At 48.1% G+C, this 24,996-nt stretch overlaps 1 protein-coding gene across 2 annotated transcripts in view; it reads left to right on the forward strand.

The window, feature by feature from the left end:
• The window catches only part of ZBTB10 (zinc finger and BTB domain containing 10), a 43,797-nt gene extending 18,801 nt beyond the window's left edge, over nucleotides 1–24,996 (forward strand). Inside the window, exons 3-5 of one of the 2 annotated variants that reach the window (XM_053246748.1) lie at nucleotides 20,667–20,759; nucleotides 22,037–22,209; nucleotides 23,671–24,996. In XM_053246748.1, the coding sequence (XP_053102723.1) occupies nucleotides 20,667–20,759; nucleotides 22,037–22,209; nucleotides 23,671–23,976 (572 nt within the window). In that variant the 3' untranslated portion in view covers nucleotides 23,977–24,996. Of the gene's footprint in view, nucleotides 1–20,621; nucleotides 20,760–22,036; nucleotides 22,210–23,670 lie in introns of both variants that reach the window. The other variant, XM_053246747.1, reaches the window with a different exon arrangement.

The raw sequence follows: 24,996 nt of genomic DNA on the forward strand, positions 1-24,996 counted from the left end.
GTACGAACGCTTCCGTCTCCGCTGCCCCCCAGGAGCTCACAGCAGAGGCATCTAGTTCTAACGTTCATGTTAAGGCGAGCAGAAAGTCTAAGCACTTGGGGGAGCAAAAGTTAAAAAAGAAAAAGAAGCGCAAAGAGTCCCTGCCCAAGGCGGAGGGGCACAAGCGCCTGAGTGAGCGCTTGCTTATTCAAGCGGTTTGCCGCCGCTCCAAAACTAAAATGGCGGCAAACGGCGCGAAACAAAAGGAAGCCCTTAAGAAAAGCGACAAGCAGACATTGGTGGCTCGGAGCCCGGTGGGCACAATACCGATAAGCACCACAGAGAAAAATAATTCTATTGACCGTTGCCCGGTGGGCATTGTAACGGCTGCCAATGGAATACAGACCCCGGTTCTGCAAGGGGAAGCTACTGACATTCCCGCGATTAACGACCCAGTGGGGGAAATCACGACACCTCTCGCCCACGTGAGTACAGATCCATTTTCTCCAGCAGCCACGGAGTGGTTAAGAGAATTTTTTAGAAGAGAAATAGTCTCTTTGCAACCTCAAACACGTGCTGACCAGAATACTTCCATTCCTCCACAGAACTCTGTAGCACCAACACAAAAACAGCTGAATTGCCTACCTGGACCTAGGATAGGTCACAGGCGGCAACCCAACAGGCGAGGTTTATCGAGGTTATCCTCCTCTTCCCCAGATTCAAGCCCCAGACGCAGGGCAATCCCTCAGTCAGAAATAGGCTCTTTTCTGCCCAGATTTCTGACACAAAAACACAGAAAAAGACACAGGCACTCCCCATCCTCCTCATCAGGGTCGGGAAACTCCAAGGCACCAAAGCTCCCAAAACATCCAACCCCAGTGTCTACCGGGGTTACTCAACCCCTCCCACCCCCACCCCCGCTGGGTACTTCAGTTGCCAGTCTCCTACACACACGCCCCGGGGCCCCTCCAGACATTCACTCATCATCGGGGGAACATTCCCCCCAATTGCCAGTCGAACCAGAGTCAGATAAGGAAGAAGGGGAATTGTCAGACGAGGAGATTCCTCCTCCCATACCTAACAATGCAAGACTTTTCTCCTCAGCTGATTTTGAAGTATTATTAGCAAAAGCAAAACGCATAATCAATGATGTGGCTGCACCGGAGCAAGAGAGCACCACGCCCACACTGGACCAGCAAGTCTTCCCAACGTCGGAGGCGGTGAGTCCCACAGTTCCCTTTCCTCCATTATTCAAGAATGTGCTATGTGCTGAGTGGCAACGGCCCATGGCTTCCAAACCCATTGGCAATATCCCCAAAAAACACTATGTTCTAACTAATGACATTTCAAAGCTCCTTGCCATGCCTAAGGTAGAACCTCCGGTGGCACAACTAGTGTCAGGGGCAATTGTTCAAGCTGAGGGACAGGAGCAACTTAGGACACAGGAGGACAGGCGCTGTGAGTCATTACTTAAGAAGGTTCATGAGGCCACGGCGTCTGCCATTAAGATAGGTACCACAAATTCGATTTTCGCCAGAGCATCCCTGCTCTGGGCTAAGGAGTTGGTCAAATTGGTTCCCCCAGAATTGCCCAAGCTCCGTCAGGGAATTAATAAGATGGCCAAAGCGGCAGCCCTGATGGCAGATTCCAGTTTAGACGGAATCCAACAATCATCTAGGGCCATGGTAGCGGGTGTGGCAATCCGCAGGGCCTTGTGGCTCAAATCATGGAATGTAGACTATAAGTCAAAGTTGGCCTTGGTTTCCGCCCCCTTTGCGGGTGAAAACCTTTTTGGCCCGGCCCTCGAACCAGTTCTGGTAGAGTCCTGGGATAAAAAGAAAATATTGCCTACTGCTCGTAGATACCCTCGGGCGTTTTTTCGTGGCGCCCCGCGCAGTTTTCGCCCCTTCAGACAACACGCCAACCAACCTTCGCCAGCTCACAACCAGGGGTTCCAGAATAGAGACTACAGATACTTCCAGAACAGAGGAATGGGACGGTACCAGTGGAGACAACGCTTCAGAGGCAACAGCAGAGGCGCGCACCAGAAATCGCTCTCAGGTGCAACATCTTACAGAAAACAATGACGCTACCCCCGTAGGCGGCCGGCTTTCGGACTTTTGCACCACCTGGATGTCTACAGCCGCCGACGCTTGGGTGCTAGAGGTAGTCACGAACGGCTACAACATCGAATTGTCATCCATTCCTCATCAAAGATTCATTTCCACCGCAAGGTCTTCTGTTCCGGAGAGACATCTTCGAATGCTAAAAGCAATACAACATCTTCTTCAGATCAGGGCCATAGAACCGGTCCCTCCTTCTCAGTTTTTTCGAGGCACTTACTCTATCCTATTTCTTGTACCCAAAAAAGACGGTTCTTGGCGAGCCGTTTTGGATTTGAAGGCCTTCAATCGACACGTGACGAAGAGAAAGTTTCGCATGGAGTCCCTCCAATCAATCAAAGAAACCATACAAGCAGGGGACTTCTTGGCAGCATTCGACCTGTCGGAGGCGTACCTGCACATCCCGATCGCAGTTCAATCGCGACAGTTCCTTCGATTCTCATACAATGGGAGCCATTTCCAATATCGAGCCCTACCATTCGGCCTATCGTCCGCCCCGAGGGTCTTCACCAAGGTGATGGTGTCCCTGATCTCGCTCCTCCGCACCAGGGGCATCCATATCCACCCTTACCTGGACGACTTACTTCTGAGAGCCAGATCCCGGGCTCAGGCAGTCAGGGACATCAGAACCACACTGCAGGCCCTGGGGGACCACGGTTTTGTCGTAAACGTTCAGAAAAGTCACCTGGAACCAACACAACAGCTAGTCCACCTCGGGGCCCTATTCGACACCGCACGGGGCACAATTTCGTTGTCACAGGAGAGAAGAGAAAGATTAAAGCTACAACTGCAGCCTTTATTGACCAAACAGACGTGGGATGTCATGACATTATCCCAGGCACTAGGGAGCATGATAGCATGTTTGACCTGCACCCCCTGGGCCAGATGGCACTCCCGGCCACTACAATGGGTTCTTCTCCCATGGCAGGACCACGTGATGACGGGCAAGAAGACACTTATCAGCCTGCCACGACAAGTCCAGAGGTCAATACATTGGTGGCTTTCCCCAGCCATGACCAAAGGCCATTTACTGGAAGTTCCGCCCAGGATCGTCCTGACAACAGACGCCAGTCTCACCGGCTGGGGGGCACACTGCCAACAACTATTCACTCAAGGAGTATGGACACCAGGGGAAGCACGTCACCCCATCAATTGGCTGGAACTAAGAGCAGTTCGACTGGCTCTTATCCACTTCCAGAGCCTGATTGCGAATCAACATGTCCTTATAAGAACGGACAATGTGACAGTCAAAGCCCACATAAACCGTCAGGGGGGCACCAGATCGCGAAAGCTGATGGAGGAGTCAAACCGCCTGTTCAGATGGGCAGAGTCGAATATCCTGTCCATCTCAGCAGAGCACCTAAAAGGGGAGGAGAACAACCTGGCGGACTGGTTAAGCCGCAAGGCATTGGATCCAGGAGAATGGGCACTACACCCAGAGATCTTTGCCCAGATATCGGATCGACTAGGAAATCCAGCGGTGGACCTCTTCGCGTCCGACCACAACCATCAACTGCAGCGCTACTTCACCAGATACCAATCGCACAGAGCAGAGGGAACGGACGCTCTACTCTCTCCCTGGCCAAGGGGTCTGATGTACGCCTTCCCTCCGATCCCCATAATCATGAAGGTACTCAGGACAGCAATTCAAGAGCAGGCGGATCTCATCTTAGTCGTACCGCACTGGCCAAGACGGCCCTGGTTCTCCACAATAGTCGAATTGGCGGTCGAAAAGCCATGGTTCCTGCCACAACGACACGACCTCCTGCAACAGGGTCCAGTCCTTCATCCAGACCCCACCTGGTTGCAACTGAGCGCTTGGAGGTTGAACGCTCAGAGTTAGAGGATCGTGGGTATACAGACTCTGTAATACACACCATTTTGGCGTCCAGAAGGGCCTCCACTCAACGCATCTACCAAGTCACCTGGTCAGCTTTCTTCAAATGGGCGTTCCAGAACGGGGTAGATCCCTTGCACGCAGGGGTTCCGGAAGTCTTGAGTTTTCTGCAAGAAGGGCTAAAATTACACCTCCGTCCATCCACATTGCGCAGACAGGTCTCGGCCCTGTCCTCTGTTCTCAATATCACCTTGAAAAACAAACACGACCTACACCCTCACATTACCAGATTCCTTAGAGGAGCCACGAATCTTGCTCCTCCTACGCTTCGGCGTTTTCCAACTTGGGACCTCAACAAGGTGCTTAATGCTCTTACCAAGCCACCCTTCGAGCCCCTCACAACGACTTCTCTTAAAAACCTCTCTTATAAAGTCCTGTTTTTAGTAGCTATCACCTCAGCTAGGAGGGTTTCCGAGTTAGGGGCACTATCCTCCAGAAAGGAATTCTGCACCTTTCAGGATGACGCGGTCATCCTGAGACTTGATGAGACATTTTTACCTAAGGTCAACTCAGTATTTCATAGGTCCCAGGTTATCGTTCTCCCTTCCTTCTGCCCCTCTCCTAGCCATAGGAGGGAGAAATTATGGCACAAATTGGATGCCCGCAGGGCATTGCGTATTTACCTTAAAAGAACCAAGGAATTCCGGAGAACAGACGCCCTATTTGTCTCCTTTCACCCCCACTCCATGGGTAGAAAGGTCTCAAGTTCTACACTGGCTGGGTGGATACGAGCTTGCATAAAAATGGCTTACTCAGCCTTACACCTGAGCCCACCGGGGGGTGTAACCGCTCATTCCACGAGAAGCGCCGCTACTTCTGCGGCTTTCTCGGCACATGTTCCCCTATCCGAGATCTGTAGAGCGGCCACTTGGTCCTCTGTTTCACCATTTATCAAACACTACAAGATATCGGAATATAATGAACGGGAGGCGGCCTTTGGCCGCACGGTATTACAACAGGTGCTTTAGTCGCATCCGTCCCACCCGGGACTATAATATGAAGCTTGGGCAAGTCCCGTTCCTGAGGCTCTCCTACCACCGGGGAAAAAGTAACATTGGTCTTACCGTGAAGGGTTCTTTTTCCTGGTGGTAGGAGAGCCTCAGCCCCGCCCGGATGCTCTTACTTATCCGACTGTGGGTGGTTAAAGAAGGGAGGTGTCGGGCGACTCTCAGGGTAACCAGACTCATACTCCAACCTTCTGCTGTGTTTTTGTCTTTTATTAATTTGTCATGGTGTTGTCTAGTTCTCTACTTGAACAGTTTACAGTTATTTAGGCCTTCGGCTGCCGACGAGCTCTCTCTTTTTACAAGACTCATATCATCTTCGCTCAACATCTCTGGAACTGGGAGGCTGATACGCCCACAAAGAGTCACATGTCCAGTTCTGTCTCGAGCATGCTCACTGCATAACCCGTTCCTGAGGCTCTCCTACCACCAGGAAAAAGAACCCTTCACGGTAAGACCAATGTTACTTTCTCACATGCAGTGGGAACCAGGCTAAGGGAGCCCAGCCCAGTTCCCATTGCCTGTAAGAACTGCTGGGAGCAGTGGCGGCAAACCCTCTTAGGTAGCCCATTGTTTAACCCAGGTTTTGGGTGCAGGAGCACCTGAAAAGCAGGTTAACTGTTTGTGTGCCTCCTTGGTATGGTTCTGTGCCGCAGCAACTCATAAGTAGACCCCCGACCAGGAGGCTACAATAAACCTCACCGCATCTGGGGCTCCCCAGAATGCTCCATGCACTAGTGCGGGTCATTCTGGGACTTGCTGGCCCCCAAACCCCGCTGCCCTAGCTGGCTCCATGACAGAGATGGCCAATTCAGCCGCTCAGGGAGGGCTTCCTGCTTGTGTGTGGGCCCACTCTCCCTGCAAACCCCATTCAGGCTCTCTCCACACTGCTCGTTTGGAGAGCCTTAACAGGTCACTTTCTGTATTGCTGTAACTTTAACTTGAAGAGTCTGTAATCCTTGTATTATATCTGTGAGAGCTTAACACTAGTTCCTTTGTATGGTATTCTAAGTACTAGTGTATTTTCCATGGTTTCAATCATTGTTGAGGCTAGAATAGTAATTCTTAAACGTGAGCAGGCTTTGACAAGTTTACTTTGACTGTAGGATCCAGCTCAAACATTTAGGAGCCATAATGTCCCCTGCTCCGTGGTGGCACACGACTCCCAGCCTAACTAGCTCTGCTTTGCATGCTCATCCCCTCTGGTTACATCTGTCTATCATCTGCCTGAGCCAGACAAGTGCAACTAGGGAGAAAATGGAACAATCCACCTCTGCCTTGTTGGATCACTCCTCCCCGCCACATGTCTGGCTTAGGGATGCAATGGGCTGATGCAGCTAGAAGGAAGTAGCCTGCCCACAACCAGCCTCATTTTTGGTGTGAAATATGGCTATCTCTTACGTCATACCAGACTTTGGGGAAACCGCCTTGGGATTGGTTTTTAATGAAAGGCGGTATATACATGTAACAATAAAATAAATAAATAAATAAATTTTGGAAGCAGCAAGACATGCTTGTGGTGACTTTCTCCAAAGCCTAGTATGAAGCAGTGGGAAGATGCCACTCTTTCTCTGAGATCTTATCCTAGCACACAGACCCTAAGAGATTATTTTATTTTATTTATTTTATTACGTTTCTATTCCGCTCTTCCTCCAAGGAGCCCAGAGCAGTGTACATAGTTAAGTTTCTCCTCACAACTCTGTGAAGTTGGTTAGGCTGAGAGAGAAATGACTGGCCCAGAGTCACCCAGCAAGTATCATGGCTGAATGGAGATTTGAACTCAGGTCTCCCCGGTCCTAGTTCAGCACTCTAATCATTACACTTATTTTGTGCCAAACACTACTGTGTCTCTTTCCAAAGAAGGAAGGAATGGGAAGGTAGTAATAAGTGCACATAATATACAGAGTCCTGTTAATTCCTGTACAACTTATGGATTTTTTTTTTTTAAAGTAGAAACATCTTGCAGTCCTGGAAAATAGCCTAGGATATATTTTCTATAAACATGTATACATGATAACTGAGTGATGTGGAGTGTGTTCTATTGGGAAGAGGGAAAAATATGGGAGGGTTCTTTTGAAATTTGCTTTCTGGTGAGCAAAATTTGGTACTGGTGGTCAGAGTAGGCCTGGAAGTGTTTCTCTGGGTACCCTATTGATGTATTAAGGACGTTTAATACAGGGCTTGACAGTTCCCAAGTGCCAGGCAGCCATGGTGCCTAGAAATTTAATTGTGGCACTTGGACTAGGCTATTCAGAGGGAGAGTTACTTAATAAAATCCTCTTGTCCCAGGGATTCTGTTTTAATCATGTTACTTATAAAAGAGATAAAGAAAAGCCCGTTTACCCTCACCCTCCCCAGTAGATGTCACTAAATCTGAGAATTTTGTCAAGTGTTGATTGAGTGGCCCCATAATTTTTAGGCAGGCTCACAGACCCAAAGGAAATTTGTCAAGGCCTATTAATAAGAAATATATTAATTCTTAAATATGTTCCTGATAGAGCACAGTCCTGGCAGTACTACACCAATTATAGGGTTTGGGGGAGGTAGTATTGGAAGAAATTTTTTAGAAAAAGGGTAGTGTTGGGATGTGAGGGATCAGAAGAAAAGGGCTGTCTCTTACCCCCTTAGCTTGGGTATCCTTGATCTCCAGCTGGTGGTGTTAAATTCTAGGGATGAGTCCAAACTGGTTCGGAGGCCATTGTAAAGGCCTCCGAACTGTCTGGACCAGTCCGTCCCCTGGCCGGTTCGGTTCGGGTGGAGGGGGTAGCTTTAAGGGCGGGGAGGGTTTACTTACCCCTCCTGCCGCTTTGCCCCCTCCAGCGCCCGTATTTCTTGTAGAAATTGGGGCGGCAGGATACCTCCCCCACTGGGGAAGTCACATGGAAGCCGGAAGTGAGGGTTGCCTGGGCGCCACGGCGCGTCGGCATCGGCGCGTCCTCCCTGACTGAGCTCTTTTCAGTGTCTGCTGGGCAGCGGCGGCTCGGGATGGGGGAGCCGCCGGGAGGAGAGGCGCCGGAGTGGAGGCCGGCTCAGTGCTGTGCCGGCTTCTGTTCTGGTTTCATTGGCAGCAGTCATTACTAAACCGTGGGCAGCAGTCATTACTAAACCGTGAGTCCCTGCAACTGGATCTTTGAAAAGGGAAGCCGCGCGCGCCCACCCCGTCCTGGAGGCGGGCGGCATTGAGGAGGCAGAAGGGGCGGCAGGGAGGTATCCTGCCGCCCCAATTTCTACAAGAAATACGGGTGCTGGAGGGAGCAAAGCGGCGGGAGGGGTAAGTAAATCCTCCCCGCCCTTAAAGGGAGACCCCCCCTTCGGTGCCGGTCCGGACCGCTCCGGACCATGCACATCCCTACTAAATTCCATGTTGGTGTCTACCGTAATAATGAATGATAATACTGATTTAGGTGAGCCTAATGGGTTAATATTGGTCTAGTTGGCTGCTGTTTGGTGCATCATAAAACCTGTTGATGGTGTGTGTTAATACCTCTTCTCTGGTGTCCAGTGTTCTCTCTAATGGATTCCCAGCTGTTGTTGACTACAGCTCCCATAATCCCCAGCTGCATTGGCTTCTGCTTGGAGATTATGGGAGTTGTAGTTAAAAACACATGGGAATCCCTGTTAGAGAGAACACTGCTGGTGTCTCAGGTTGAGGCAGTGGCCAGAGGTGCTTTCTATCCGCTTTGGCTGATATACCAGCTGTGTCAGTTTCTTGAGATAAATTACCTCAGAACAGTAGTACATCTCAGGTAACCTCCAGACTTTATTACTGCAATGTGCTGTATGTGGGGCTGCCTTTGTATGTAGTTTGGAAACTGCAATTGGCGCAAAATACGGCAGCCAGGTTGGTGTTTGGGTCATCTTGAAGAGACCACGTTATTCCTGTATTGAAAGAACTACACTGGCTACCAGTATGTGTACAGGCAAAATACAAGGTGGTGGTGATAACCTATAAAGCCCTATACAGCTACGGTACAGTGTGTTTCAGGGAATGTAGTCTTCACTTTGAGCACCATCACCCATAGATAATCTGGAGATGTCTGTCTGCAGTTGCTACTAGCTCATCTGGTGGCCACTCGGGAATGGGCCTTCTCTGTTGCTGCCCCAAGACTTTGGAATGACTCCCTGCTGGAATAAGAGCCTCCCTATCTCTGACAGCTTTCTAAAAGTCTTTTAAAGACCTTTTATTCACCCAAGCTTTGAACTAGAATTGTAGTTTAAACTGTTTGAATTTTCTTATTTTAATTTGTTTATATTGTTAACTGCCCAGAGACGTAACTTTGGAGCAGTGTACAGATATAACAAGCATACATGTAGCCAGATACACTGAGCAGACCCCACAATCTATTCTGATATTTTTATATTGGTTACCAGGCTGGCAATTCTGTTACTAACTTTCCAACCCACTGTCTTAATAGCGCTGAGTAGAGATGTGAAGGCCCAGGGGGAAACCCAGCCCCCCCCTCCCCGAAGGACTCTTTTATGTTTTTCTGGGGTAGGAAAGGAAAAATTGGTGGTGAGGGGGTATGGATGGATTATGAAACATTTTGGAATTATGAATAAAGCATTTAAGAAAGCATGTTCACTTATTTATTTATTTATTTTCACTTAAGGAAAGGTGTTCTGGCCTTTACTCTCCCAAGCTTTTTGCTTGCTTCAGATTCCTCCATCTTCTGCAGCATGTGAAAGAAACTGGAAATATGCCAGGTCAAGAAATAAACGAACTAAAAAGGTTCAGAGGCTTGTCTCAATACAGGCAATTCACTTTTCGTAAGACATTAAGATCATAAAAATGAAGGATCAGAAGAAGCAGAAACTGCTGATAGTGATAGCTCAGAAAATGAAACTTTGAGACAGATTAGAGAAGGGCCTGTTCAGATGTAACAAGTAACCAGAGGTTGGCAAATCTGCGGTTTCGATTTGAAACTCTGAATCGTGCCGCAGACATTCATCAAACTGCAGCCCGCTAACCTCCAGTTCCAGGAGAGGGGAGCCCCTCCCTGCTGCTCGGTTGCCGAGGCTGGTTCCAGCAAGCTCCATGACCAGACTGTGGGCAAAATTTCAGCACGTCAGTGGAGCGGCCACAATTGGCTACAATCTGAAAGGGGAGGTGCTGAGCACAATCATGCATTTTCTGAGTGCTCTTTCTGCCCTTGGCATGGAGAGGGCATTTACATTCCTTCAAATGCTATGCCAGTGCCTCATAGCAGCGAGGGCCGGTTAGAGTTGTGTGGGGTCCCCAACTATCCATGGTAAAAAGTAGAACAGATTCTCTGCAGTTCTCCCCCCTCCCCCATTCCCATTGAAGCCTTGCATGCACCCAAAGGAGATTTTGATACTCCATGTGCCTGGTCTCCTATGCGGATGAGGAGACACTGGGATGGACCTTTAAACGCATTTAAAATTCCCAGGTTCGGTCTGGTGCTGCTGCGTATGCAGATCAGCCGACATGGGTATTCGTGGGAGAGGGGAGCTCCAGTTTCCAGTGCCCCCAGGATGGTGGGGTTGCCATTTCAGGGCACAGGTAAGGGTGCATGTGGGTGGATGGATGGATGGATGGGCGGGTTTGCAGGTGGCATGCTCTGACAGCAACTTCGTGGTAGCTGCCAAGACAGGGAAAGCACTTTGCGGGGTACCCCTCCCAATGGTTTTCCTCCAAAGAGCAACACTAACTCTATGTAGAGCCCACTGTGGCCTGATACTCTTGCAAGAGTGTGGTCCATGAGAGAGCGGGTTAATGTTGCAGCATACAATGAGAGTACCAATTAATGGCCGCTGCCTATTCCTCACAGATGGTTCTTCCCATGAGTAAGCCTAGGGAGCAACTACCGCACCCCCTGGGAAGGGGCTGGGCCTTCCTTCCCAACCTAGAACTAGGTCACTCCCAGAATCCCTGTTTGTGGCTGCCTTTTAAACTAGACCCCAGGCACCCCAATAACCATTCCATCCCCTCCATGTGCAGTGATAGGGTACTCTGCTCATTTTGCTGACGGCTGGATATCCCTCTCATGAGAGGGCCAGTGTGCTGGGGAGAACCATGGAGTGTTTGCCCCATGCTCATGGGTTGAGCAAATTCCTTCAGAGGGGCCCTGCTTGTGCCCCCCCCCACTCTCCATGGCAAAAGAGAGAACTTAAGCACTACCATCTTCCGCCATCCCTGTGAAGCCTCATGTGCAGTCACCAAGACAGGGAGAGCACTCACTGGGGTATCAATCCCTGTGGCTTTCTTCCATAGAACAACATGGCTCAATACAGAGCTGCCATGGCCTGTTACACTCATGAGAGAGCAGTCCTTAGGAAAAGGGAATGCTTTGCTGTTAGGCATCATTGAAGATCTTGCTCAGCAATTCTATCCCCCTCTCCTCTGATGGTCCTTCTCATGAGTTGTTGGGGGATGTTGACAGTCTTCTCAGTAGTAGCACTCTCCTTTGACTGGAGCACTACTGACCTTGGCAATCTGCCCTTCTCATGAACAAGCTTAGGGACATTAAACCCCCAATGGGAAAAGACTGGGGTAACCCCTTCCCCAACAACAATGTAACCCCATTCTCCCCCCCCCCGAATTTGGCTGCTCAAGAATCCCTGCTTGAGGCCACCTTTTAGACCCAATACTGGGCCACCCCACCCCCTGGCCAAATGTTCCCCTCTTGGTGCTGTGATGGAGTACCCTGCTTATGTTGCCACCTGCCGTTTTTGTGGTTGTGAACATACTTCACTGTTGCTTCCTTCTTCGGGATTAAAGCACTTAGTGTCCATCCTGTCATACCATCCCCTTTCCCTCCTGCTTGCCTGGCAAGGGGGAGGAAGGGACATAGTGGGAAGAGGGAATGCCTCTTGAGAGGATGACAAGCCTGAAATGAGACATGGCATCCATGTTGTGGGCAACTCTGCAGCTGGTTAGGTGACAGGAGGGGTGGGGCTAGTTTTCCAAGAGGCGGCCAGCAAGAAGCGCTGCTCACATCGAGTAGCCATGTCCCTGGGTGGGTCACTCTGCCGCCTCTATAATTGCGTTTTGAAAATCTGTGCAGTGAACCTATGTGCTAACCGAAGGTTCAGTCTGGAGTTTGGCAAGGCAAACTGCGGGTTGCTTTTACTGCGAAACTGCGGCTTGCTTTTACTGCGAAACTGCGGTTTCACGACTTTGGACGTAATGGAGTTCCAACCTCTACCTCATGTAACTGATTTGGCATTAGGTATGAACTGGGCCAAAGTTTCATGTGGCAAAATTGTATTCAGTAAGTCTTTGACTTAAAATTAAAACACAATTTTATTTTTCCCCCTGAAAGTGAGTGCTTTCTATATTTGCTTGACATTTGAGGAGACTATGTTTAGATTGCATTATAATGCATTGTTATATTGGGCTTGATTAAAAAGACAATTATTATTTTTCAGTTACTAACTGAAAAGCAGGCCAGATCCTTCTTTTAAGGCTCTTGGAATGACCCAGAAAGTTCTGTTACAATTTTGAGAAGATCTTTGTTTAAAAGAGAAGAGAGTTGCCATCTGTACTGCAGTTATAACACTTCTTCCCAACTATAAACTTTCACTCATTGCAATAGCAAATCTGTTTATCTGGGAGAAAGATCCATTGAAATCAGTGAGACTGACTTCTCAATACAGGCTTTATGTAAAACACCTATAAAATGCAGAAACTAATCCATGATGTGATTTTTGAAGAGGCTGACTTGGTGTGTATCACAGAAACTTGACTGAGGGAGGCCGATGGTCCATTCTGGTCCCAGCTTCTCCCCCTTCAGGGTACTCTGTAGAGGATCAGGTGAGGGGACGTGGGAGGGAGGTGGAGTAGCTGTGGTCTGTATAAGAATAACATCTCTCTTATCAGGATCCCTGTCAAAGTATCTGACCATATCGAATATGTGTACTTAAATTTGGGGACCAGGGATAGATTGGAACTTCTGTCCGTATACCTATCACCCCTCTGCCCAACAAAGTCCCTAATTGAGCTAACATGCTTGGTGTCGGAATCTCCCAGACTTGTGGAGCTGGGGGACTTCAGTGTTCACTTCAGGACCAAATTGTTCAGAGCAGCTCATGAGTCCATATCGGTCATGACAAATATGGGCCTATCTCAAGTGGTCTCTAGACCAACACACATTGCAGGTCACATGCGCGATCTGGTCTTTTATTCTGATCAGGATGGTGTTCCGTGGGTGGGGGCTCGTATAATAATCATTTTTCACAGGGGCTTGTATTATTTCCCCATTGTCGTGGACAATGACAATGTCCTTAATCTTCTGGTTAAGGTTGGACTCAAAATCGTGTCCCATCTCTGCAGGGGTGAGGGGCTTATTAGAATGGTCTGCCCAAAGAGGTTATTGGGTCCAATAAAATTCCAAGAAGCCTCGGAAGGATTTAAGTCTTGCCTCTGCCAGTATCCTGTTGATGCCCTTGGTGGAGAATTGGAATAGCCAGTTCACCAGGGGAGTAGTCTGTGTACTTCTTTTCCACTGCTCATATGCATGTCTGTGGTATTCCCTGTATGCAGGTCCTTTGGAGGTCTGGCTGTTTTCCCTCCAAATTCATCTGAGGGAAGGAGCGACATCTCCTGAGCAGCGTGTTCTCTAATTTTTTTCAACTGTGTGCTGATTGAGTTTTCTTCTGGGTGGCAGTATCAAGGCAGTGTGTGCACATGTATATTCAGAGTGCGATCTTCCTGATTAACTCTGAGCAGGATCCAAAATCAACTGAGTGGATATCAAAAAATCTATGAGCGCATGTGCACACCTTAGAGGGAACACTGCTCCTGAGAGCAGTGTTCTCTCTATAATTTTTTCCATCTGTGTGCAGGATGAGTTTTGTTCTGGGTGGCACGTGCATTCAGAGTGGTTGTAGTGAAATACAGCCCTTCCCCACCCCCCTAGAGTGTGCTGTATAAGTACAGATAGTCCTTATGAGCATTTGATACTATCTCCTATATAAGGAAAGAACCGGTAAGCATGCACATCCCACTGTGAACCTTTTTTTTAACCAGTATGGAGTTGTTGATTTTTCCATCTCTGCTGCAGAAACTGAATCATGATCTCCATCTGGGTTTGGGCCAATTTCTGAGGTAGGGATAGTTGTGGCATGTCCCCTAGCTTTACTGTGCAGAGCTGGTTCAGTCCTCTGGATGTGACCACCATTATAATATTGTGCCAGTGCGGGTGGTATGGGGGCTCCTTTTATAGGGCATAACTTTCTCCTTAACCAGTCTGGTGTATTGATCTTCTTGGTGCAGTCTAGTATAAGACCTGTTGCAGGGCTTTTTCCCCTGAGTAGGAGATCCTCAGGAAGGGTGATGAACTGAGCATGCTCGAGACAGAACTGGATCACGTGATTTTATTGGAGGCGTGGTCATCTCCTAGCTCCAGTTCCAGTTCTGTCTCGCTCGGGATAGGATGCTGTTTGGAGAGAGCTCTGGTCTGTTATTTGGCTTATTGGTCTTTGGCTTTACCATTCTCTACTTTTCCTTCTTCCTTTTCCCCTGGTCTTCTTCCTCACCACTTTAGATTGTGCAAGGGTGGGAAGAGAGCAGTTTCTTAATCAGGCTATTTAAAAAGTTTTCTGCTGCAAATTGTCCTTTTTTCTTTTGAATTACAATTGGCACGCTCAAATTGGTTTGTTTTATTTTCTGCCTTTGCCCCACTATGGAATCAGCTCACGCTGAAGAGATTATGAGGGGTTCCCTCTCAGAGGGAACGCAACCAACGCAGTCCCTGGGCAGCGAAATGGCTGCCGCAGCTTGTGTCACTTCTCTCGCGGCTTCGGGCGATTTGCCCCCCTCCTTATTTTCGGCTGCTACCTCTCAGCCTATGGCACCCGAGTCTGCAGGGCATCGTCCCTAAAAAGCCCTCAAAAAGTCAAAGCATCTGGCCGACCAGTCCTACCCCAAAAAGAAACGCAAGAAGCGGGAGTTCTCTCAGCTAGCGGACAGGCGCAAACGGCTCAGCGAGCGGCTGCTTATCCAAGCGGTTTGCTGCTGCTCGAAGCAGAAAGGAGGGGAAAATGGCGCCAAACTTCATGAAAAGCTAACGGAGCGCCGCAAGCGGCAAACTCTAACCAAGTCCAGTGCCCGGTGGGCGATTCCCCGGCTCCAGTACCTCTGCCCCAGGTGGGCGCAGCGGTTGAGGGAGAACCGGCTGGCCCGCGCATTCCCTCCCCGCTGCAGGAGACTCTGCGCGATCGCCCTCCAATTGAACAGCCGCGAGAACTGCCAATCGTAAGTGGGGACCCCTTCTCTCTCAGGGCTACCCAGTGGCTGAAAGACTTCTTTGCTAGGGAATTCTCCCTTGTACCTTCTTCGGCTTCAATTGCCAAATTTGGGGACCAGCCTGCTCCTGCTCCTATACTGCCTTTGGCACCACCTCCAATGCTGCCAGCTCCCCCCACCCGTCAGCCTAGAGCCCGCATTAGAACGAAGTGGAGGGGAACCGAACGACTCTCTTCGTCTTTTCCAGACTCTAGCCCACGCTGCCGGGCCATCCCGATCGCAGAACGTGGTCTTTTTGTCCCCCACTTTACCGTGCGCAGAGCCAAACGCTCATGCAGAGACTCATCTTCATCGTCCCCCCCCCTAAGAAAAGCAAGAGACCTAAGCTTCCGGGTCCCCCTGAACCACCGCCTCACCCCATTCCTCCCCCAGCTCCCATTGTTCTTCCCTCCCTCCCACCTCCCAGACCCCCTCCCCCTGTGATTCCTGTCTCCTCCTCGGGCGAGGGTTCCCCGCGCTTTCAGCCAAATGAGCCTATTGACCCTATTGATTCAGGGAAGGAGGAGGGTGAGCTCTCAGAGGAGGAAATAGCGCCCCCTGTATCTAACAATACCAGACTTTTTTCTTCCATAGATTTCGAGGTGCTTCTAGCCAAAGCAAAACGCACTATTAATGATGTTTCTCCTACGGACGCCGCTACACCAGCCAAAACCCTGGATCAGCAGGTCTTCCCGTCCTCGGATCCAGTTACACCTTTTGTCCCCTTTCCCCCGCTTTTTCACAGGGTTATGTCTGCGGAGTGGCAGCGCCCCACTTCCTCCAAGCCCATAGGCAATCTGCCCAAGAAGCACTACCAGCCCCCTCCCGAGATATCTAAACTGCTGACCACCCCTAAAATGGATCCCCCGGTGGCCCAGCTGGTCTCGGAGGCCCTGGTCCATTCGGAGGGCCAGGAACAACTTAAATCACAGGAGGACAGGTGCAGTGATGTGTGGTTAAAGAAGGTCCACGACGCCGCTGCTTCTTCCATAAAAATGGCAGCGACTAATTCCATTTTCGCCCAGGCATCAGTCCTCTGGGCCAAAGAGCTGGTTAAGTTGGTCCCTCCAGAATTCCCCAAACTGCGTCAGGGCATTAATAAAATGGCCAAGGCGGCGGCCCTGGGCGCGGACTCGAGCCTGGACATCATTTAACAATCCTCCAGGGCGATGGTGGCGGCAACAGCAGTATGTAGATCGTTGTGGCTCAAGAATTGGAATGCCGACCCCAAATCCAAACTGGTCCTCACATCGGCCTCCTTTTCAGGGACAAAGCTTTTTGGTCCGGCACTGGACCCGGTTCTCATTGATACCAAAGATAAGAAAAAAGCGATGCCTTCTGTGCGAAAGGATTCAAGACCCATCTTTTGGAACTCCAATAGTTCCTTTCGTCCCTTCAGGCAGCACTTCAGCCAGCCCTTCGCTTCTAGGGACTCCTTCCAGCCATTCGCCTCCAGAGACTTCCGATCTTAACCAGCCCGGGGCTCCAACAGACAACAGTGGAAGCAAAGGTCTAGGGGTACAGCGCGCGGGTCCTTCTCCCGTCCCTTTAACCCCTACTCCCGTCACCGTAAACAATGACGCCACCCCGGTGGGAGGAAGGCTGGCGGACTTCATATTAACCTGGAGCTCCACGGCCTCCGACGCATGGGTACTGGAGACGGTATCCAACGGTTAGTCCATCGACCTGGAATCTTCCCCCCCTTTCTGCTTCATCCCCACACCAAGATCTTCAAACCCGTCCAGACATCTACAGATGCTTCAGGCAGTTCGACACCTTCTCCACATCAGAGCAATAGAACCTGTTCCTCCCGACCAAAGGTTCCAGGGAGTATATTCTATCCTTTTCCTGGTGCCCAAGAAAGACGGCTCCTGCAGAGCAGTCCTAGACCTCAAGGCATTCAATAGCTTTGTGAGAAAGAAGAAATTTCATATGGAGTCTCTCCACACGATTCGGGAAACCATCCGGGAAGGGGACTACCTAGCATCTGTGGATCTCTCGGAGGCATATCTCCATCTCCCCATCACACTTAACAACCGGTCATTCCTGCGCTTCGCGTACGAGAACAACCACTTTCAGTACCGGGCCCTTCCCTTCGGCCTATCCTCAGCCCCGCGGGTCTTCACAAAGCTGATGATTTTACTAGTGTCACATCTCCGCCTCCAGGACGTCAGTATACATCCTTATCTCGGCGATCTTCTGATCAGGTCGCCCTCCAAGCAGAAAGCTGTCAAGGATGTACAAACCACCCTGATGGCCCTCCGGGACCATGGGTACGTGGTGAACAAGGAAAAGAGCCATCTGACCCCATCCCAGCAACTAGTTCACCTAGGAGCCTTCTTCGACACACAACAAAATTTGATTTGCCTACCACCGGACCGAAGGGAGAGAATTCTCAACACTCTGCAACCCCTACTACGCAAACAGAAGGAAGACGTCATGGTCCTAGCGCAGGCTCTCAGCACCATGATAGCCTGCCTGGACTGCACCCCATGGGCCAGGTGGCACTCACACCCACTTCAATGGCTCCTACTTCCGTGGCAGGACCACATCATGGCGGTTCAGAAGAAACTGATTCCTATCACGCCCGAAGTCAAGCAGTCTTTTCATTGGTGGCTCTCTCCAGCCATCTGCCGGGGCCACCAGCTAACGGAACCCAGACACGTAGTACTGACCACGGACGCCAGTCTGTCGGGCTGGGGAGCTCACTGCCAGGGCAGCCTTACCCAGGGCACGTGGAATACCGAGGAGGCCTCAATGCCCATAAATTGGTTAGAACTCAGAGCTGCTCGGCTACCTCTACTTCACTTCCAATCACTGCTACAAGGCTGTCATGTTCTCCTACGCACGGACAATGTCTCAGTCAAAGCGCATATCAGTCGTCAAGGTGGCACCAAGTCCCACCTTCTGATGCGCGAAGCGGACCTTCTATTCAGCTGGGCAGAAAACAACCTCCAGTCCCTCATCTCAGAACACCTCAAGGGCGAGGACAACGAAGTAGCGGACTGGCTTAGCAGAAAAGCGGTAGACCCGGGAGAATGGATGCTTCACCCAGAAACCTTCACCCAACTCTCTCGAGTCCTGGGCCTCCCCCTGGGGGACCTATTCGCAGCACCAGGAACAATCAACTACCCCGCTTCTTCTCCAGGTTCCACACTCCGAAAGCGGAAGCGACTGACGCCCTCCACTCCCCGTGGCCGGATGCACTACTGTACGCGTTTCCTCCCATTCCGGTCATCAGAAAACTCATCAGAAAACTCATCTTGGAAAGGGCAGAGCTGATTCTCGTGGTCCCCTTTCGGCCGTGTCGCCCATGGTTTCCGGATCTCCTCAATCTGGCGGTATGCTCCCCGTGGCACCTTCCCCACCGCCCGGACCTTCTACGTCAAGGACCATTGTTTCAACCGGACCCCCAGTGGTTCCAACTATCCGCATGGAGGTTGAGCGTGCGCTCCTAGTAGCTAAAGGCTATTCACAGCGTGTACAGGACACGATCCTGACCTTCTGCCGCCCCTCCACCATTCGAATATACCAGACTGCCTGGTCGGCGTTCCTGAGATGGGCACACTCTCACGACAAGGACCCACTATCTGTGGAAGTTCCCGAGGTACTAGGATTCATCCAGGCCGGTTTGGACCTCTGCCTACGCACCAGCACCCTCAAACGTCAGGCTTCAGCCCTCGCTTCAGTCCTCCAGATCTCGTCTTCGGCATCGGGACACCATGCTCTTTATCCACATCTTTCACGGTTCCTACGAGGAGCCTCTAACATCGCTCCTCCTCCCATCCAACGTTTCCCGACCTGGAACCTGAATCACATATTGAATGCTCTCACCAAAGAACCATTTGAGCCGCTGTCCTCCATTCCACTACGGGTCCTTTCCTTTAAAGTTCTTTTCCTGGTGGCAATAACGTCGGCCTGCAGGGTGTCCGAATTGGCGGCCCTATCCGTACGAAAGGAATTCTGCACGTTCCACTCGGACTGTGGTCTCACGTCCAGATCCCACCTTCCTCCCGAAAGTGAACTCCCCTTTCCATAGAGCTCAGGTGATCGTCCTCCCCTCGTTCTGCCCGTCTCCATCCCATACAAAAGAAAGATTGTGGCATAAACTCGACATGCTCAGGGCTCTTCGCTTCTACATACGTCGCACCAAGGACATTCGCAAGTCCGATGCTCTGTTTGTCTCCTTCCATGAGTCGACCTTGGGTAGCAGGGCCTCCAAATCATCTTTGGCGGGGTGGATCAAATCCTGTATTCGCCTGGCATACTCGTCACTCCACCTTCCCATTCCGGGTGTGTGTGTGTGTGACTGCTCATTCGACTCGGAGCGTGGCCACGTTGACGGCTTTCGCTGCCCATATTCCTCTTTCAGAAATCTGCAGAGCAGCTACATGGGCATCTGTCACCCCCTTCATCAGGCATTATAAAATTTTGGACTTCTCGCAGGCCCAAGCAGCTTTTGGCCGCACAGTCCTACAACAGGTCGTCTGAATACATCTTCCCATCCTAGGACTTAACATACCAGCTTGGGCATGTCCCTTCGAGGATCTCCTACTCAGGGGAAAAAGGAACATTGGTCTTACCGTGAAGGGTTCTTTTTCCCTGTAGTAGAAGATCCTCAGCCCCACCCGGATGTATTCGTCTGGGAGGGGTGGAGCCCGCTTTTTCATAGCGCCTCTGTCTCATCGGGTATTCTATAATCAGCGGGACGGGCCCATGGGTTTCCTTCGAGACTGCTTTCAGGTTTCTTAGCTCCTAGTTTTTCCCTTTTCCATTACGTCAATGCGGTCTCTTACTGTCGTTCTGGCTGTCTCATTATAAGACTGTTCTTTAGTCTACACACTTCAGCTTTTTTCTCTGCTACAGAACTCTCTCTCTCGCTATCTCCTGGCATCCTCCTTACCTCGCTCAACAGCCCTGGAACTGGAGCTGGGAGATGGCCACGCCTCCAATAAAATCACGTGATCCAGTTCTGTCTCGAGCATGCTCAGTTCATCACTCTTCCTGAGGATCTCCTACTACAGGGAAAAAGAACCCTTCACGGTAAGACCAATGTTCCTTTTTGGGTACAGATAATGGTAGCACAGATCTGCTTTCGGGTCTTCTATGGCTATGCGAAGGGCCTGTCAATTCTGCTCACTTCCCAGTAATTTATGTCCAAGGTAGGGTCATGAGCTTACTCTGCAACAGTTTTTAACACCTGGGAGTTGCATAGTACATTCTAGAAACTACAGTGTTGCATAATATGAGATTTAACATCTTTCTTTCATTGCTTTAACTGTACAGAAATTGTCATACGGTAGAATGACTGTGTCACTTGTTTGGCTCCAGTTATGTATTATACATAATTTTTCTGTAACATCTTTGAACAGGTACCTCAAATGATTACAAGTTTGGAATTTTTCCTGGTATCTCAGGTGACTACAAGTTGGGATTGATGCAAGGTACTTCAAATGATTTCAAATATGGATTGTTACCCGAATCCTGGCCAAAAGAATCCTGGGAAAATGGCAAGTAAATCTGTTAAACATTTATGGATTTCTTTCCCCATATTAAAGTCTTTTTGACTCTTGCCAACAAGGATAATAGCTCTTCCTATTAAAAACCACATGGGGAGAATTAGTTTAACTTTGTCTTGGACTGTTTACTTGTAGCGAACTGTAGTTTGGTTAGACTGTGTTCTAAATGTGGATTTTTGTTTCAGTTGTTACAGTATAGAAGAGCAGTCTATCTACATTGCCTCCTAAAAATAGCATGTGGACTACTGAATAACATGGATAGATACATTACGTTGAACAATATTTAAATGTTTACAGTATTAATCTACTGATTATGTGATCATGTACTGCTCTTTCCAGGCCTTTGTGGATACTGTATTCAGTAATTTGAAACTTCAAGTAGCCAGCCTTTTATTTTAACTTTAAATGTTTTCTTGCTACTGTTTATCAATAAGCACAGATTCCTGAGGACTTCAGTTCAGTCTCTATGGGAAAATATGAATAGCCTATAGCAGGAAAATATAAGATCTCCATATTGATTAGAGTCTTTCCTTCTTTCTGATAGCGTTGGTATGGTGGTCATGCTTGCTTTGCTGTATATAGTCTTTGTGTATTATGGTACCTGGTCATTTGTTTTAGAATGTTGTACAAGTAGCTAAAAACCCATGAATGTGTGGTGCAATGTTTCCATGGTCCGTAGTATTCCAAGAAGTATTTACATATCTAGGGGCCAGTTTGGACATTACACTGTCCAGTCAGCCTGCCCCTGTAATTGAGGTGAGTGTACACAGCAGTAGCATGAATGGGCATGTGTTAATTACCCACCCCATGCACTGTTCATTAACCACAAAATGGCTATGTGGTTCATCCAAGCTGCTACTCTACACTTTAAAGTAGTATTTGGACAGCATGTAGAGCAGTGTTTTGGCTGAACTGTGCTCTCACTCAATTAAGAACAGACTGCTGGCAGTGGGGAAGAGATGTACCATTCATGTCTTGATCAGGTGGTATGGGCTGGTTGGGCAAAATGTCATCTGAACTCTTCCTGTATCTGAAAGCAAAGTAAAGAAACATGGGAGGGAGGATCTGGTTAGGAGCAAGTAAAGATAGATCATACTAAATGTGCTTCCCTTTTATGACTATTTCAAAGGATTCGCTGTATATTGAGCAGTGAGTTTTTTATTTTTGTATTTATATCTATATATCTTTATGTATATACGAGAAAAAGAAAAATCTTAGAGAAAACAGAGAACTGTAGTTTGCTTATTAAATTGTGTTTGGCTTTTTAGGTGACTCATCTTTAATCATGAACAAACTGAAGTGTCCACACTGTAACTATGTAGCCAAATACAGAAGAACACTAAAGAGACACTTGCTTATACATACAGGAGTGAGATCTTTCAGCTGTGACATTTGTGGAAAGCTGTTTACTCGTCGAGAGCATGTGAAGAGACATTCCTTGGTATATTATATCTCTAAATTGCTATAGTTATTAATGAGAGCTTGGTATGTGGTACATAGTATCTCTCTAAATGTCCTATTTGTCTCTAGCATGATGGAATTCACAATTCCATCATTGTTCACAGTTGAATGTCAGATTCATTCTGCTTCCCCCAGGTGTTACCTCATGGGACAGAGTATGTTTCATACCCTTTTCACCCTGTCTGGACTGCACACATGAGCATTCTGGTCAAGCACATGTTTGTGAGCCACCACACATCGTAGTGCAAGCTAGCCTCTTCCTGCTTATTCCCCTCCCCCCCCCCAATTGCCCCACCATGGGCATCTTAAACCCAGGTGAGGTTTCTGCTTTTACTGCTTCCCTCAAGTGCAGCTGTGGATGTGACCATTCAGTTCAATACTTCCCACTTGGTTCCCAGGCCTCTTCCTCCCTGTGGGCAATTGTTGCTTATTGCTGCCATACTCACCTTCTTGGATTTTATTTCTTCTGGGATGGGCTCCCTTTTGCCAGCCAACAGCCTCGATCTGTGCAGTTTTATATTCAGAAAAGGTATGCACAGCAGTTTCCAGAGGCACTTTTGTGTGACAGTTGTGGGGACCGTTTAAAATGCTAGTAGAACTCCAACTTTGGGTTTGAAATATGTTTCTCAGTGTCAAGGTTCAGAGGGGATTGAAAAGGGGCCCAAAATACAAAAGGCCTGAAAGAAAGTAGGCAAATAGTTCTAATGTTCAAAGACATGATCTTGAGGGTAGACATTTTTGGTAATGTTATAGAAGTAAAGTGCCCCAATTACAGCTCAGTGTTAATGGTGTTCATGAAAATATTTTTACATGCACTTTTATTCTGTATTTTGTCTTTTGATAAAAAGCAGCCTATAAAACATTGTTTGTTTTTGACTCCCAAGGCCGAGAATAACACATTGAATGTTGTGTTGAGCACAACTTAGATATCTTGGGAATAGTATTTTATGGTCCTGATAAGAGTGCCATGATAATAAGGGAGTTCAATGGGCTTTCATTAGGCAGATGCACTTCAAATGCTTGAACAACAATAAGACAACTTGCCATCAATAATATCCCATTATTCCCATTTTTCTTTTCCTAGCTATTACAGGAAAGTTTAATATCACACTGCCAAACTGTTGTTTCTCTCTAATAACAATGTATTAATGACCTTTGTTTCCAAATCCTGGCTTTGCTGTAAATCAGGCACGCCATGTATCTCAAAGTATTAAATGTGGGTCAAAATAAGGGCTGAAAAGGGCTTCCTTACTAAGCTCAGGAAGGACAATGTGTTTCTTGCTTTTAATGAAAATAAAAAGAGCTGATAGAAATTTTTTTAAAGGGCATATATTATGGAACTGGATTACTTTAGATAATTAGTACAACTGTTTGTGTAAATAAAGTGCTTTGGATTTCATAGCAGTAGTCAAACCTAACTTACTGGTGTTTTCTTGGTCAGGTTCACAAAAAGGATAAAAAATACAAATGTATGGTGTGTAAGAAGATCTTCATGCTAGCAGCCAGTGTTGGAATAAGACATGGATCTCGGCGTTATGGTGTTTGTGTTGACTGTGCAGATAAATCTCAGCCAGGAGGACAAGAAGGAGTAGACCAGGTACAGGACACAGATTTTCCTAGAGATGAAGAGTTTGAAGAAAATGAAGTGGGGGAGGCTGATGAAGAGCTGCCTGAGGATGTAGAAGAACAGAATGATCAGACTCGATGGGATGAATCTGGGGAAGTCTGCGTGCCTTTAGAAGACTGATGGGGCATGATCTTCTGGATACTTTACTTGGACGTCATAGAATTGACCATGTTTGAACTTTTGGACTGAAGGCTTGGAAAATATGGTACAGGCTGGATGGAAGTTATGTTGCTGTGAAAATTGTAGGGTCAAAGCCTTATAGCAAAAAAGGATTATTAATTTTTTAAAGATATTTGCACAGGACTGTACAGCATACAGCTATTTGGTTGAATTAGTCCTCACATCTGCAGTCAACTATCAAAAAATGTATTTTTTATTATTTATAGTATATAGTTATTTGGGTCCTATTCAGGCATAGTAATAACTATGCTTGAGTTACACATTCATGTGTCCCTTAACATGAATGAAGCAAATTGCAATCTTGTTCTAGAAATATGGAGATGGGTCTCTCAATTCCAATCATAGTTTGTGGATAATTTGGGCTAGTGGCTCATGTCTTCTGAAAAGGGGCTTTGTCGTACCTCCCTTGCCTTCCCTCAGTGGTCAGCATCTTGATGGCATGGATCTAAATCACTTGACAAAGCTAAGATGTGGTTTAGCTGACAAGTCCTGCAGAACTTTAATAATCATTGATATTTAATTTACTGACTTTATGGTTTGGGTATCTAGAGTTTGCAAACCTATTTCACCAAATACATAATAATGGCTTAAAACTGCAAGGAGGATTGTGATTGGGATGAAAGTAAGTTTCCTCCTTGCCACTTAAAGAACTTTATATTAGACACTTTCTGGCATGGCTGCCCATGTTTTAATTTATGTTATATTAGCACTATTCCTATTGGCTATCCTTTTTATTCACTACTGTATACCTCAGTCCATCACAAAGCTTAAGAGTCCTAGAATCTGAGGAGGAGTGTCATAGAAATATTAATGTCATCTTACTTTTTTTTTTTTTTTGGTTTAATTCATTCAACCCAATTTGTCTGCTTTTGTCTAGTTTTGTTATGTGGAAAAAAATTAGACATGAGGCTGTCTTCTTGTGCCCCATTGCTCTTCATTAAAGTGAACACACAAAATGAA

This window comes from Hemicordylus capensis, chromosome 4, assembly GCF_027244095.1.
Source record: "Hemicordylus capensis ecotype Gifberg chromosome 4, rHemCap1.1.pri, whole genome shotgun sequence".
Classification (NCBI taxonomy): domain Eukaryota; kingdom Metazoa; phylum Chordata; class Lepidosauria; order Squamata; family Cordylidae; genus Hemicordylus; species Hemicordylus capensis.